This window comes from Micromys minutus (assembly GCF_963924665.1).
Source record: "Micromys minutus genome assembly, chromosome: 19".
Lineage (NCBI taxonomy): Eukaryota > Metazoa > Chordata > Mammalia > Rodentia > Muridae > Micromys > Micromys minutus.
The window spans coordinates 29,256,921-29,273,661 of NC_137954.1; the positions used below are offsets into that span (position 1 = coordinate 29,256,921).

The following is a 16,741-nucleotide window of genomic DNA, read 5'->3' on the forward strand; positions in this document are numbered from 1 at the left end:
TATCCAATTCTTTAAAAAAAAAGTTGAATTCAAGACATTAAAGTCATATACATTGTATCTGACCTGAAATTACAGTAGCATTGAACATATTAAAAATATCTAGCATCATGTATGAAATCTGAGCTACTAACATAAACTTAATTTATGTACAGCTTTAAACATTTAGGAAAGGCATTTATTACATAAAATATACTTTACATTCAAAATTGTGTGTTATTCCAAAGCAGTTGTCGGTCTACAGGTAGAAGATCAACTGGCAACAAAAATTATCATATTGCAACTAATATTTAAAATTACCTTAAAAATATCACAAGGACTTAAAACATAGCAAGCAGCTATTCAGTTGAAACACTCAGAGCCACAGTGAGTATTAATACATAGTACAATACAGACACGTAGCCACCATAGGGACAGGATGCTAACAACTTTAAGTACTGCCAGCTAGGACAGAATCCCTTTAAGTCATTTTTGGTGTGGTGCCAGGGGCCGTGTGGAGACTGGATGCAAAGACTTGCTTGTTTGTAGGTTCACAGCATGGAGCCCTTAGAATCTTCAAGCAGACTGTGCACTTAAAACGTGGGCTTGTTCATGTATTCTTCCATTGTCTGAAAGAGAACGGTGACTGAGAGCAATATTCCCTTCGGGTCACATGCATTTTGTTTTGTTTTGCAATGTTGAAATCGAAAAGCGCACACGGACATAAACGCTTACACTCCGATAAAGGCAACTGCAAGTTTGAATATCATTTGTCTACATGTACGTGTGGTTGTGAACACAGCACTTTTAATAGAGAAAGAGCTAATCTTGATCGGGAAGTGGATGATTGAAAACAGAGATGTTAAAGCAACAACTGTGGAGAAACCACTGCTGATTAAAATTCATGTGTCTAAAATGGTTGTGAGGATCGCATGCAGGCTTGTGTGTGCTACAGAAGCCCCAAGCATACAATAGAACATATACATTGTTTTCTACACTGTGCAGAACCTCTTCATTAAACCTACAACCCAATCAGAGGGGATAAACAACTCATGATTCTGGAGGATTTCTGACATGCTGTTTGGAAGAGTTTCTCTAAAGCATCCAGACCCTCTTCCAGTTACCAAAGTTTTTACTTTCCTGAATCATCTTTTAAGTGTTTGAGTTTGTAACTTTTGGTTACAAGTAGAATTCCACAGTGGTACTGCAAACTCCCTCCTACTGAACAGATACACATGTGTGAAAAACCATAGCCCAGGTTATATCAAGAAGAGAGAAAGAAGAAGCAGCAAATAATCCTTAGACAATGCCTTAAGTCACTGTGAGTCCCTGTCAATTTGCGTAGCAATCAATGCTTAAATATCCACCCCAAAATGTGTGCCACCTTTGAACATCCCAGGAAAGAATGACAGTGTGGGCCAAAGAGATCAAGGCTAGTGGACTTGATTGTCTAGAGCAGCTCAACCTGTGGGCCATGACCCTCACAAGAAGCACATGACAGATATCCTGTATATCATATATTTATATTATGAGTCCTAACAGTAGCAAAATTATAGTGGGGAAGTAACAAGGACAACATTAGGAACCATGTTAAGGAGTCACAGCATTAGAAAGCTTCAGAACCACTGAACCAGAGGATCCCCAAATCCGAAATCAGGATTTCTAACTGCTTCCTGTGTCTCTTTAGAGTTCCATGCTGAAATTACTTATGCTTAGTCAACCACACTTGCTCCAAACTTGTCAGCCTCCTAACTGAGCACTGGCCAAAAAAGGCCCATACCCCAAGGCATCCGCTTTGAATCTCCTCCTAAATATTCCATCCTTCTCTTTAAATTTGACTGGGGTATCAAAATTGGCCACAGCCCATGTGGGGTTTGTAGGGTTTATTGGATGTATCCCCATTTAGAAAGATCCAAAACAAATCAAGTCTAAAATTTATTTAGAATAAGAGATGATACCACATTATCAACGTTAAAAAGATGACAAAAATATAGAATAACATGCTCTGTTTGTTTGATATTCTAATCTTGCATGCAGTTAAAACGTCTTCCTTTTGCAAATTTAACTAAACTAAAATGACCGTAGGGACACATGGCCTGGCCCTTTCGGAATGTTTGTCCTATGATGAGACGGACAGTGGGCATGAAGTGGACACCTCACAGACTCTAGGGTCCACTAGGCCCTGCATCAGCATGAGGTGACTTGGGGCCTGGACTCTGCCCTACCAGTCCTGTCTGAGTCTTGCTGTCACCACAGGAGTATGAGGAAGCCATGTGAGGATTTGTTGCTTTCTTGAACTTGCCACTAAAAAGGGCTGGAACGGAGTTAAAACTGAACAGTGTCAAGTCTTTGTCCTCCCATGCCTTGAAGAAAGTCTGCCTTAGAGTCAGGTCTCGGGACCCACACCATGGTGGTATGTATTGGCACCACATACACAGCCCCTTTCTCCTGATCTGTAGTTTTGGTTTATGCTTTGAAGGTTGAAGTGTTGCGGTTCACTAAGCAGTACCTCATACATCCACATGTATGTGTGAGATGGCCTACTGCTTGAACTTCTTTTGACTTTTCCCTCTTGACAGGGTATTGTCTGTAAAGATTATCCACTAATGGCTGCCCCCATCTGGTAACCTTGAAAATGACAACGTCTACTCTTTCTAACTAATCACCTCATTGCAGCTACTCCCTCCTATACAAACCCTCAAGCACTGAGACTTTCTGGATTATTAACATCTAACCTGAGTATACTCAGACTAAGCTTTGAGACTATTGGGTCTTCTTAGTAAATATGTGAAAATAACTGGTTTTCACCCCCTGCCCTGAGAAAACTTTACTAAGTATACTTGGGGTGGGGGTTGAGGTTTCTAATTGCTACTTCAGGGTTTTTTTCTTGTTCTAAACCAATGTTTCTCAACTGTGGGTCTCAACCCCTTGAGAGGTCGAATATCAGATATCCAGTATATCAAATATTTAAATTAGGATGCATAGGGTTAACAAAAGTATAGTTATGAAGTACCAACAAAATAATGTTTTTGTGGCTGGGGGGTAGGAGTCTGATACCATAATATGAGGAACTGTATTTAAAGGTCAAGATAAAGGGGCAATCTTTCTCCTTTACACAATCTAACATTTTCTACTATACATTTCATACTTCCTGAAGCAAAACAAGACAGGCAAAGTCAACTTCTTCTCAACAACCCCCCCCACACACACACACAGTTCCTTGACATTACTGGAGGGTACCAGAGCCCATGAGGACACGATTAATACTCATTTGGCCAGCTCTGTTTATCCGACAAGTGACATTTAAGGACAGCCACAACATTGCCTGCTCATGGGGACACAATGTTTAACCCAAGGTCTCTGAGGAAACCTTTCACATTGTCCATTCAACCGCCAGGGACAGGAACCAACCAATTAGTGCCTTACTCTAAAATGCCTGGTCCTAAGATTCAAACACAACTAGAAACTCATAAAAAAAAAAAAAAAAAAAGCTCATAAAAACCTGTTTCCTGCAGTTAGGGAACTTTGAGATAATCTAGGTGTGCCGTAGCCTCAATTCATGAAGCTTTAATTACTGAAGTGCCAAAGACCCTGTGGAAAATCTGCCTCTTCTACAAGGTGCTTCCATCTTAAAGACCAAAAGAAGAGTCTTAAGAACAATCCCCCCTTCCTACTCCCTGCTTCTCCGCCCCAGCATATTTTAATAAATGCTCTTATGTGGAATTTCCAAACCACTGATTTCTTCCGTACATCATAAAATTCCACTTCTTATGGCATTTGAAAAAGTCAAGTAAGACTCAGAGAGGTTCAATATATTTCTTTGAGGGGGACAACACCTCTAGCAATAAATGCATTGGCCTAACAGACACAGAGCTGTTTTTGAGAGCCCACCCTTAGCTTCCTTCATTTCTACTCACCTGAGGATGGAGTCCCTCCATGGGCAGAAGTAAGTAATCAGCTCACAGTACTGCCAAGACAGTTGCTGGGAAATCATATGCCTAATGTCTTATTAACTTAACCAGTCTCTTAGTTCCAAATAGCAGGAAGAATGCCTTTAGCACCAATTTTAAAAAGGTACTTTATAATTCTTGAAATCCTCTTGACTCTTGACCTGTTATGAAAACAGGAAGACGGAAAACCCACTGAGGCCAGGGGTGGTACATGCCTGTCATCCCAGCAAATTGGGAGGTAGGCAGGAGGATTGTGAGTTCAAACCCATCCTGGGTTACACAGTAAAACTCTGTCTGAGAGAGAGAGAAAGAGAGAGAGAGAGAGAGAGAGAGAGAGAGAGAGAGAACAAAACAACAACAAAAACAGTAGAGTGGAAGAGACAGGGAAAAGGAAATGTCTCTTTTTTCACTGACATTGTTGGAGAGGTGGGACAGAATCTAGGCACTAGGAAACACGCCTGCTTTAGAACTAGTCAGAAGTACTTCATTTTAGAAGGCAAGGGTTGGTGGAACATAGTGCTTTTGGACTGTCCTTGTAGGAGCTGATGTAGGTTATGTTCCCCTGTTAGGTCTGATTCAAGTCTGGGATGCTTCCAAAAAGAAAAGTCCCAGGATATTTTATGAACAATCACAGAGTCAGGAAGAGCATCAAGCAGGGGGCTTCAAGACCCATTTATACCCCTGCAACCCAGCTCCCGATTTGTTTACGCAAACAAGAGCGCATAGACCTAAGGCCTTCCCAAGAGAGGTAGGAAATTTCAATTAAAATGACAAACTCCATCTTCGAAAACACTGCTATAATATCCCCAGTACATGGAATAACTACGTGCTGCTGTTCGGCCTTCCCAGGGCAGAGCGGGTATCTTAATGAAAGTCTTTCTATACATCTCATATATTTACATTTGCAAGGAATAGCACCAAGCATTTCATACACTTCAGAGGGTAAGATATTTTCAGAACCCCAAAGTTCAGCCAAACAGGACAGGCAAAGATTCAGGACCAAACTGTGACCAAGCTCGGTCTCATATGTATCAACTACCAAATGAGAAAGACATTTCAACGCAAGTCTCTATTCACTCACTATAACCTAGTTAGAATTTGCTGGAAGAATTAAGTAAACTAATATATGCAAATTATTTAAAGTCAAAGCTATGCTCAGAATAAGCTGTGGGTACAGTCCTCAGTGTTATCTATAGTGTAATTAGTGCAGGGATCACCCCAGACACAGAAAACCATACTGACCTCTTGTAGCATATCAGAGTCTTCAATGGCCTTGACTGCCGTTTTCTTGGATGTTTCCTGAATTTCTCCACCTATTATAAACTCATCAAGGATAAAATATGCCTTTTCAAAATTGAAGATAATATCCAGCTCACAGACCTGGTAAGAAAAAAAAAATCTTTTGATAAATTTGCAGTAGAATCAGGAAGGCATCTGCCACCATCTCCAGCTTTTCCAACACTGCCATTCAACTCAGGTGATATCCAAACACAAAACACCACATGGCATTTCAAGAACATAAAGATAGAAGCAGAGAAATCTAGACCCTAGCAGAGGTAAAACCAATTGTCTTAAAGTGGCGCATGTCTTTAGATAATAACATTAGTGGTGGTTCGAAAGAGAAATGTCCTTCATAGTCTCAAGTGTTTGAACACTTGGCCACCAGCAGGTGGCGCTTGAGGGTGGTTGTGGAACATTTGGGGATCCAGCCTTGCTAAAGGAACCAGGTCAGTGGGAGATTTCTTCTTCTTTGTTCACCTAAGCTTAGCTATGTCATTTAATGGTCCTCCTCTGACACTGTTGATTTCCTTCTCAGAACTTCTGAATGGTTCTGTTTTACTCCTTTCCAACTATCCTGTGTTTGATGATGGGTAAGTACTGGTGGGTCAGGTAAGGTAGCTCAAGGGATAATTGTACTTGCTGCCAATCCTGGGATTTGAGTTTGATCACCAAGACCCACAAGATGGAAAAAGAGAACTTATCTCCACAAGCTGTCCTCTGACCTCTACACACATGCCCTAGCAGACATGTAATCCCCCACCGAAATAAATGAATGCATGTGATTGTTTTTTTAAAAAATACTTGTTAAAATAATTATTTATGGAGTGCTTGGGACATAGCAACTTGCTGATGGCATGTGTCCTCCCCATGAGGTTTTCTTACTTGGCCATCCATCTTCTTCAATCCTAGTGTTCTTCTGAACAGGCCCTTCTCTTTACAACACATGTCATCCTCTGGACAACCTCAGTGGGTCTCACGATGAGAGCTCCCTTTTCTCATTCCCCTCCATCCATTGGTTCTACCCTCTTGATTGGGTCATTATACCCTATTGATTCTAACATCCAAATAGAATGCTTCACATTCCTCCACATCACAGCTGCTCGGGCCAGTAAATGGTGCAACAAACACAGCATCATTTTCTATCCACCCATCTTGACCTGCTGACTACATGTCTACTTGGGCATTCTACGTCACTGAGTCCTGGATGGATCTCAAGATTATGCTTTCTTCCTCTACTCTTAATTTTGCTGATTATTTCATTTAATTCAGGTGAGAGCTCATTAGTTTTCCCTCTCCACTCATTCTTCTCATCCTGACTAGTTTTATGTCATCTTGACACAAGCTAGAGTCATAAGGAAGGAGGAATCTTCAATTGAGAAAATGCCTCAAGATTGGGCAAGCCTGTAAGGCATGTTCTTACTTACTGATTGATAGGTATGCATCAGCCCATTGTGGGTGGGGCCATCCCGAAACTGATGGTGCTGAGTTCTATAAGAGAGCAGGCTGAGCAAGCCGCTAGAAGCAAGCCAGTAAGCAGCATTCCTCCATGGCCTCTGCATCAGTTTCTGCTTCCAGGTCCCTGCCCAGCTTCAGTTTCTGTCCTGACTTCCTTTGATGATGTATTATGATGTGGAAGCCTAAGACTAACAAATCCTTTCCTCCCCAACCTTTTTTGGTCATTGTGTTTCATTTAAGTAATAGTAACCCTAAGCAAGGCACCTTTTCTTCCCTTGGTCCTGACCTTTGCCTTGGTTACCAATCCTATTGATTCAACCATCCAATTAAAACCCTAGGCTCCCATCCCTCTACTTCATGCTGCAACCCCTCCCATCAGGTTTACCATAATGATCTTTTAGGTAAACTCATTGTCCTTTCAAGACCACAATCGGTCACCCTTTGCTAAAATGCTTCTCTCATCTCCTTGTATAAGGTCTAGGCTTCAAGATACATCTTAATTTTCCCATGTGACAGTGGATTTTGCCATGCCAACTGCATCTCTCTGCTTTCTTATGCCTGTCTTTATCACCTGCCAGTCACACAAGCTACCTGCCACCATGTTTGATCATGATGCCCTTACCCTGGCACATGCCAGCGAGAGTTGAGCCATCCCTCCAAATCCCGTTCTTTTATTCTCCTACTGACAAAACCATATAAATTCCTCAATGCAGAAAGAATTTTTACAGATTCCTACCTATGATAAAATTAATGTAAAAATAAATTATAAAACCAAGTGTGGTGGCACACTCCTTTACCCCAGCACTCAGGAGGCTGAGGCAGGTGGATTTCTGTGAGTTCAAGGCCAGCCTGTTCTATATAGTGAGTTCCAGAACAGCAAGAGTTCAAAAAAACCAAAGCAGGCAAAATAATAAACAATTCATAGACAAGGCAAGATGGGGGAGGGTAATGCATGTTGATAATAAGGATAACTTCAAAAAGTCAAGAGAAAGGCAAACTGAACCCATATTCACCAGGAAATTCAGTGAAAATATCCATTGCTGGTAATGGTATAAGTCCATACACTCACTGTCAGTGGAATTTATAAATCTTATATGGCTTTTTTTTTTTTTTTTTTGGTTACTGGTCAAATTGTAGAGTCTGTTAATTTTGAATGCAGAAATGCTTGCACCCACATTTGGTAAAATTGGTCAATTGGTAAAGGCACTTGCCACAGAAGCCTGACTATAGCAGGACCCCAGACATTTGCACACTGACATTACAAGATAGAAGTACCATTGAGGCCATAAACCACAGCATATAGACGGTACCACCTGCCAAAATAAAAACAAAGACCTAATCCATCACAGCCCATAGTTCTGGGAAAACCTTCCTTTTTGGCATTTCTGTCATTCTGCTTCTGGATAACTCTTCTTCTTAACCGAGGTATGTCAACCCATAATATGGTGTTTGTGCTTAAAAGTTCACCCTGAAAAAGCCTAGTAATACAGTGGGATCCCAAACTCCCAGCGTAGTCACTGACCAGCTAATAAAGGCTCTTTATTTGCATAAATTTCTGTCTGGGCAGTCTTTTCCGGTACATACCCCACAAGAATGACAGCCTGAGTTCTAAGCCCAGAGCCCATGTAAAGATAAAAGGACTTCCAAAATTTTCCTCTGATTTCTACATGTGCAATGGACCTAGCAGGCACTGGTATACATACATACAAACACACACACACACACACACACACACACACACACACACACACCAGAGGCATATACATATACCTAAATAATAATAATAATAATAATAATAATAATAATAATAATAATAATTACCTCAAAATATTTTTTTAAATTCCTGGACCCAACAGTCTCATAAGAAGCTTAGCCCCATGATATACTAAAATCAATGCCCAATAAGACATAAAAGCAACAGTGGTTATAGGAGCTTCATTTATAAGAATAATTGGGAACCATCCAAAGTCTACTCATTAAGAACTGTTTAAGTCATGCACGTACATCCCTACAAAGATATAGGTATTGTATGTATCTATCTATGTGCATACATATATAGGGTAGTTTTACATTGAAAAATATAGAAAAATTCCTACCAGACCTGTAAGGAGAATAATAAAGTTATAGAAAGAGATGCACACTGCAACCCATTTGTTTAAATTTAAATGATTATATGTTTAGAAGGGTATGAAAATGCATTTTTTTATAATTTTAAACAATGCCAACAGAAAGAAATTACAGTAACTTAGACATCACGTACAAGAAAGTACCAAAAGAAATCAGTTACCAGAGGCCAGAAGAGGCAGAAGTCGGGGCTTAGAGTAGCGACAGCAGAGAAAGCTCAGCATTGGACGCAGGTACAGACTAGAAATCCAAGAAGACAGAAGCCTTGTTAAGATGAACCATCAACAAAGCCCTGCCAGGTAACCTGACAAACATTCCTACAAATCCACTAGCACTTCCCATGGCCCACTCAGAGCACAGTCACCTGTCCCCAGACCTGAAGCCTTCTTCAACAGGCATGGGACAATCAGTTCACTACATCTAATTTCAGGGAATAAGGTAAGGAGGTATGCAGAGTTGGATATACACAACACACACCCCTTTATAGCAAATGTTGTGAGCGACCAAGTACTTCATATATGGCAACTCCAAAGTGCTACTCTACAGCCCAACTCCATCTAAGTATAAGAAGAGCTGAGCTGGGCAAAATCCGAGTTCTTTCAGCTATTACTGAAATACTTCCAAATTCTACCATAAGGGCCTGTATACAAGTATATGCAGAACTTTGTGTGTGTGTGTGTGTGTGTGTGTGTGTGTATGTGTGTGTGTGTACATCCATTGAGTGATATACATTACATCCTCCTTCACCATCTATGAAATAACCAAGAAGCCTTTCTTTGCCATTTCCCCCACGTATGTAGATTCTGGCATATAACTTACAAACGGCAAAAAATGACCATTTCATTTTATTTTGTGCTTCCTAATTATTGTTTGCTTTGTTTTACTATGGTATAGCTTAAAGCTTTTCTCTTACAGTAGAATATAGATTACTATGGTACTGCATCTGACACTTCATCAACTAAATCCTTTTGAGGAAAGTCTAAGAAGCATCTGCCCTTGAACTCCTCTTTAATAGACGAAGTTTCAAGTCACACAAAGGAAATGATGATAAGAAATACTACAGTTAGACATGAAAACCAGTTGCAATGCAACATAAGACTAACAATAGTTTATATGCTTTTTCTAACCACTGCCTTTACCTTCACAGTAGCCATGTATTTAGCAAAGCAAATGTTTTTTATCAGCATTTTTAGTGTCAGATCCTCATCAGTAAGAAGGAGATGGATGAAGGTCTGAAATCTTGGGTCTGGTTACAAAGTAAGCAGACACCAGGGTCAAGACACTTAACGCCCCTCCTCTCACAATAGAAATTTTTCCTGGGTCAGATTTAAAAGCTTCCTGGAATAGAAGCATCCACACACTCAAAATATATCAATCAGAATTCATGCTGCAATGCAGAATGGAAATATGGTAAATGTCTAAATCCCTTTATCTACTTCGAGACCCCGAGGCATTTCTTCTTAGCATCTGTAAATTGGGGTTAATGCTACTTACTGAAGATTGAAAGATTAACTGCTCAATCCTTGATAATCTCCTTAGAATTGAAAGGCACTAAAAAAATACATCACCCAAATTAGGAACCAGAGATTTTGATTTATATGTCTTCAAAATACAGTATTTTCAAGGTGTAAGTTTCCCCATGCAAACGATAAGGGCAGAATTCAAAGAAAGCGTTGGTATTAGCATGAGATGAAAATAAATCTAAAGAAAAATATCTTATTTCTGAGATGATGTCAATGAGGATCAGTCCCATAAGCCTTTGGTCATCACTGTTAATTAATAAGAATTGAACACCTATTGGGCATAGGGCCCTGAAGTGCTCTTAGCTTAATGAAAAATTCATCGAATGTTTTAGTGAGTTAAAATCTTGATTAATGACAAAGATAGAACTTCTAGAGGCATACCAGAATTGGATGCGAGAATCAATGCTTGCGATAGATACAGGAAGTTATACTGAACCTCTTTATGCTCTCTCTGGGTCTACTTACAGTGGAGATGTAACTGGAATTCTTTTAAGATGATCTTGAAACTCTTTTAAGAAATGAGGTGGTCTGAAATATGTGGTTGAATTTCAGTTAAGCACAGAGAGATCAAAATTCAGCCTCGAGTCACATGATTGTAGTTGGTATAAACCATAGAAACAGGTCAAACCAGAGTTCAGAAATGAGGAAGAGAAAGGAGAGTACACAAAAGCTCAGACTCCAAGAAACACCCTGAGGCCCTTTGCAAAGGGCCCCCATTTGCAGTTCATCTCAAAGGGAAGCACCAAAAATGTCAAAATTCATTAGAATAAAAGAAAGCATGAAGTTAAATGATCCCATGTTTTAAAACATGCTACTATATTTGCACTGCTTTGAAAAAAGAAACTTATTGAGGCAGAAAAATATGATATGTTTTCTTATTATTCCTGAGTATTGACAATAACTGAAATCTCCCAAGCAACATGTTATGACATCAATTACGCAGAAAAGAAGAGGGACAAAATTCATTTAGAAGCCTGACCAATACTTGTTATTGTGAAGCCTGTGAGAAAAAAAAGGGAAAAGCTGGGTGTGGTAGCACATGCCTTTAATCCCACAAGAGGCAAAAAGATCTCTGAGTTCAAAGACAGCCTAATCTACAAATTTATTTCTAGGACTGTCAAGGCTATATACAGAGAGACCCTGTCTTGGAAACCACCTTCCATTTCCCTCCCCCTACAAAGAAAATAAAAGGAAACAAAAAAAATTAATTAAGAACCAACCAACAATTCAATAATAAAAGTGTCACCTGTTCAGCTTCAAAGAAAGAATACGACTCAGCTACTAAAAATAAGGACATCATGAATTTTTCAGACAAATAGATGGAACTGAATGAGGGTTACCCAGACCCAAGATGACATACACTCACTGTATGTACTCGCTGATAAGTGGATATTAGCCTTAAAGTACAGAATACCCCCAGTACACCCCACAGACTCAAAGAGGTTAAACGAAGGAAGGCCCAGTCAGGATGCTTGAATCCCACGTAGAAGGGGGAATAAAATAGGAGGGAGAGGGAGACAGAGACTTGGGCAGGAGAGAGGTAAGGAGGGGGCCAGGGGGGCTGCATCAGGAAAGAGACAGGGGAGCCCCAGAGGGCCAGGAGAAGGAATGAAAATCTGCAGCTCGAAGGGGTGGGGAGTTGGGAGGCATCTCTAGAACATGCTAGAGACCTAGGATGAGGGAGGCTCTGAGGAGTCAATGCAGGTGACCTTAGTTGAGACACATAGCAGTGGAGATATAGAACCTGAACATGCTACCTCCCGTAGCTAGGTAGGACCCATGGTGTTGGCATAAAGACACCAACCCACCCAGAAAAACCTTTGACCCAAAATGTGTCTGTCTACAAGAAATACAGGGACAAAGATGAAACAGAGACTGAGAGAACGGCCAACCAATAACTGGCCCAACTTGAGACCCATCCATGGGCAAGCACCAATCTGTAACACTCTGAATGATACTCTGTTATGCTTGCAGACAGGAGCATGATGTCTTGTGAGAGGCTCCACCCAACAGCTGACTCACACAGATACAGAGACCCACAGCCAAAAATTGGACTGAGGACAGAGACTCTCATGGAAGAGTTGGGGGGAGGGGGGACCGAAGGCCCTGACGGGTATAGGAACTCCACAGGAAGACCAACAATGTCAAGTAACCTGGATTCATTTGGGAGTTCTCAGAGACTGAGCCACCAACCAAAAACCATACACAGTCTAGACAGAGGTCCCTACACATTAGTAGCAGGGGGCTACCTTCTCCTGCTGCAGCAGGAGAAGATGCACCCAGTCCTACAGAGACATGATGTATCAGGATAGGGGAATGTCCAAGGGAACCCCACCCTCTCAGAAGCAAAAGGGAGGGGCATTGGGAGAAGGACTCTGTGGAGGAGGACTGGGAGGGAGGGACAGATTTGGCATATATACAAACAAACAAACAAACAAATAATAAACTCCCAATCAAAAGAAAAAAATCTTCTGGAAGCAACTTCTCCCAACATCACTTAAGAAGAGTCAATGACCACAGGAATGTGCTGAGAACACTGCTGGAGGAACCTTTTCCAGCTCTGACTGCTTTCTTCCTGCAACAGAGTATTTTATTGGTGTCAAAACGGCAATCTGGCCCAGAGGTATTTATGAGTGGTGAGGTGTGGGCAGGGGCCAAAGGTCATGACCTCAGGGAAGGGCCAGATTTGTATTGTACCAGCTGTTGCACCAGGTGGGATGCTCTAAGCTACTGCATGACCTGGAGTGTTTGTGAGGGCAGGTGTAGAGGAAAGAACACAGCAAGGGTGGGGTAGTGGTCTCTTATCACTGTTATGAAAGCTTGCCTTAGAGCCCAGGAGGTGTGGAGTTTTTTGGTGATGAGTAATGTCCTACCTAGGTCTGTGTTTTATTAAAACAAAACAAACCGATTAAAAAAAAAAAAAAAAAGGTATTTACCAACAAGCCAAGCAGAGAAGCCAAGAAGGTCATAGAGGTAGAAATGGTCAAATAAGAAGCTACAAATAAAACCTCAAGTACATCAACTACATTAGCTGCTGGTTTTGTGTCAGCTTGACACAAGAGTCATCAGAGACAAAGGAGCCTCAGTTGAGGACATTCCTTTGTCTCTGATGACTCTTCAATTTAAACTCTCCAATTGTAAGGCATGTATTTCCAATTAGTGATCAATGGGGAAGGGCCCAGCCCATTGTGAGTGGTGCTATCCCTGGGCTGGTGCTCCTGAGTTGTAGAGGAAAGTAATCTAAGCAAGCCAGAGCATCAGCCTGCCTCCAGGGTCCTGTCCTGTGTGAGTTCCTGCCCTGACTTTCTTCAATAATTAATACATACGTGTAAGCCTAATAAACCCTTTTCTCCCCAATTTGGTTTTAGCTCATGGTGTTTTGTTGCAGCAATAGAAACCCTAAGACAGCTGTAAGAAAGAAATGAAGGAGATGAGCTTTCATTTTAAATTGAAGAATCAGGTAGGTTCAAGTAATAGGCAAATAAAGTCAAAAGAACCCCATTGAATGATTCTAGGAAATAGCAAATTCCAATCACCAGACACAGCTGATTTGCAAAGAATGGGCAATAGCACTTGGCCATAAGAAGGTCAGTAAAGATCATCTCCGGGTAAGTACGGGAGAGTCACTAGGCAATAGATTCTTAGAAAGAATCCAGACACACTAGGCAGGTGGGAAAAGAGGCACAAGCATTTAGAAGATGGGAAGGGGGAAGTCAGAGGAAGAAGAAAATAAAGGTGGGGCCTCCTAATACTGCAGAAAGCAATGTCACAGCCAAAAACAGGGGGAAGGGATTTATAGGATAAATAAAAATTCATTGCTGCAGAGAGGGCAAAGCAGGTTAAGACTTAAGAACTGTGAGGGGCCATAGCTGCGTGAGAACTGAGTGGTAACTATGTGACCCCCCTCGGAATGGTGAGATGGGGCCCTGCTGCAAGCTGGCCCGGAGTGAGTCTGAAGATGGGCGCACCTGTGAGAGACCCCTGCATCTGTTAGAGATAAAGGCAAGTGAGGTTTATCGGTTGTTGCTGTTGTTCCTTGTGTGCTGATAATACTGTAACCTTACACAATGCCAGGGAAGAAACAAAATGTCAAACAGAAAAGAAATGGCGAAGCCAATAAGGACTAGAGATCATTCGCCATAAGCCATTAAGTTCTCTGAAACAAGGTCTTTTGCAAGGTGAAGGTAAAGATACACCCACATTTTTTGATGTGGTTCTTACAGTAAGAAATACGGGTAGGGAGGAATCCTGTAATTCCGAACCAAGGCCAGCCAGCGCCACCCCCATACAACGCAACCGGCAGTTTGGACTTGAGAGAGAGAGAAAAGGAATGGAAGAGATGAGCAGAAGCAAGACCAGGGATGGATGCTGACTAACGGGCCAGAAGGACACTTACGTTTCCAAAGTATTTATCCAGCAACTCCACATAACGATGAACAATCTCTAGTGTCAAGAGCTCATTGTCTTGATTTTCTATTGCACAGCAAAAATATAAACTAGCATACCTTGGGGAAAAAAAATAAGGAAAAGCAAAATTGAATGAGACAATAAACAAGCCAAAGTGGGTTTCCCTATGGGTGTGCGTCCTCATGCTCTCTCTAGAGAGTCTCCCCACACAAGAATAAAAATCACTACCCATGGCTCACACTACACTCCTCACAAAGAAACCAGGGTATATAAAAACACTGCAGCGCCTAGGTGATGTCTGTTATTGCGTCCACAGATGCTTTACCTTGAAGAGCTGCAATCAGAGGCACGGTCCTCTGGTCCATGGTAACCAGGGTGTGTGTTCAAGCTCCTCTCCAGTTTGTAAGTTGTCTCTAATATACGATCCCTCAGTGATGCTCTGGGGTGGGGGATGGTCCCACACCTGTCTTCACACAGTGATTCGCTCTCTGTCTCTCACCCTCAGCTACAGAAGCTGTAGAAGCTAAAACCACTCCCCGGAAGTGGACTCCACTAAATATCAGCCCATCCACATTACCACTCTTCTCCCACTGGGTTGTAAAACTCTCTGAATTCCCATTGTGCATTTCCCATTTGGGGAACTGTAGTTTGATGTAGGACATGGGGTCAGGCTGGCTATGTCCATGTCCTGACTTTGGCCTCCATTACCTGAGTCTGAAAAGCTGGCTTTATCTTACACGCCTCAGATTTCTCATTTATAAAGTAGGAATCCTCGCTGGTAGGTTTGACCACTTCAAACAGGCACATCAAAAGAAATCTAGGCACTAAAGGAAGACAGAGCTGGACTTGAGTCCTGGCTCTACTGACTATCATTCTACAGTGAGTAGGTAGTAATTACTTACACTGTGGGTTCTCAGTCCACCCATCTACAAATATAAACAACTGTAGCAAGAGCAATCCATTGGAAATGGTTCTCATTTCTCTATCCCATTCCCTTTCCCCATAGCATTTGTTACCAGGTGAATATATGTGGCCTGCTTAAAAAACGTGCCTCATGAGAATGTGAACATAATCCGTCTCGTTCATTTGCCGCTGCATCTACAGTCACTGGAACGAAGCTGGGAATGTTGCCGGTGCTCACGAAACCTTACCGAGCACCTTGCATGCAAATTCAGCACACAGCGCAAGCATCCAGAATCCACCTAACACTCGGAAGCTGACACGTGTCGATGGGAGGTCTTCACTAGCGCTCACTCTTTGTTGCAAATATTTAGGCTCTACTCAGGAAAGATGTGAGAAAGCGTGGAGATGGCACTGCAATCTAAAATATTCAGAACTAAAACGGAGCAAAGCAATAATGGAGAGTTTGGTTCTCGTAAAGTTACTCACACCTTTTATATACAAGCTTCAGCTCCTTCCAGTCAATGAAGCTGCTGGTCCTGTGCCCACGAGACAGGATGGTCTGGATGATCTCCCGGGTGATCTTCTTTCTCTCTTTGTCAAGGAGCGTGGTGTACCATTTCTGCAGCCGCAGCTTCCCTTGTCGGCTGAAGAGCAAGATGAAATGTATCTAGAACAAAAAGGCACAGAGAAGCCCCAGGGTTCACTCAGCCAAGTCACTGCACAGCATGGGGTGTTCTGGGACTCCATGGAGCCAAGAATGTATGCTGGGAAGGTATTTACCAGCCTGAGAATGATCCCATCTGAGAAATTACATGTAGCCACCAGAGGAGCCAAGCATGGACCGTCACACACAAACTTTACTTCTGTTCAACAAGGCCATGTTGGAAAAAAAAATGTTTTTAATTCCAGTCATCCATGTTCGGAACCATAACTGTGAGGCACAGGAATGGAGAGAGGACAGAGAAAAGGAATAGTAATTTTAAAAAAAAATAGAGAAGAAGAGGAAGAAGAGGAGGAAGAGGAGAAAGCAAGTGAAAGAAAGTAAAAAAAGAGTCTTAACCTCTGAGCCATCTCTCCAGCCCCAATTTTAAGAACTTTAAATAAAGGACAATCTAAGTTCAG

At 41.7% G+C, this 16,741-nt stretch overlaps 1 protein-coding gene across 1 annotated transcript; it reads right to left on the reverse strand.

Moving 5' to 3' along the window:
- Positions 1-569: 569 nt before the first annotated feature.
- AP1S3 (adaptor related protein complex 1 subunit sigma 3) lies at positions 570-16,499 on the reverse strand (the record flags this gene model as incomplete). Its single annotated transcript, XM_080933248.1, has 5 exons — positions 570-605; positions 5,169-5,306; positions 14,706-14,814; positions 16,108-16,286; positions 16,476-16,499. The coding sequence occupies 5 exons, from the start codon at positions 16,497-16,499 to the stop codon at positions 570-572; spliced, it is 486 nt and encodes a 161-aa protein (XP_080789374.1).
- Positions 16,500-16,741: the final 242 nt, after the last annotated feature.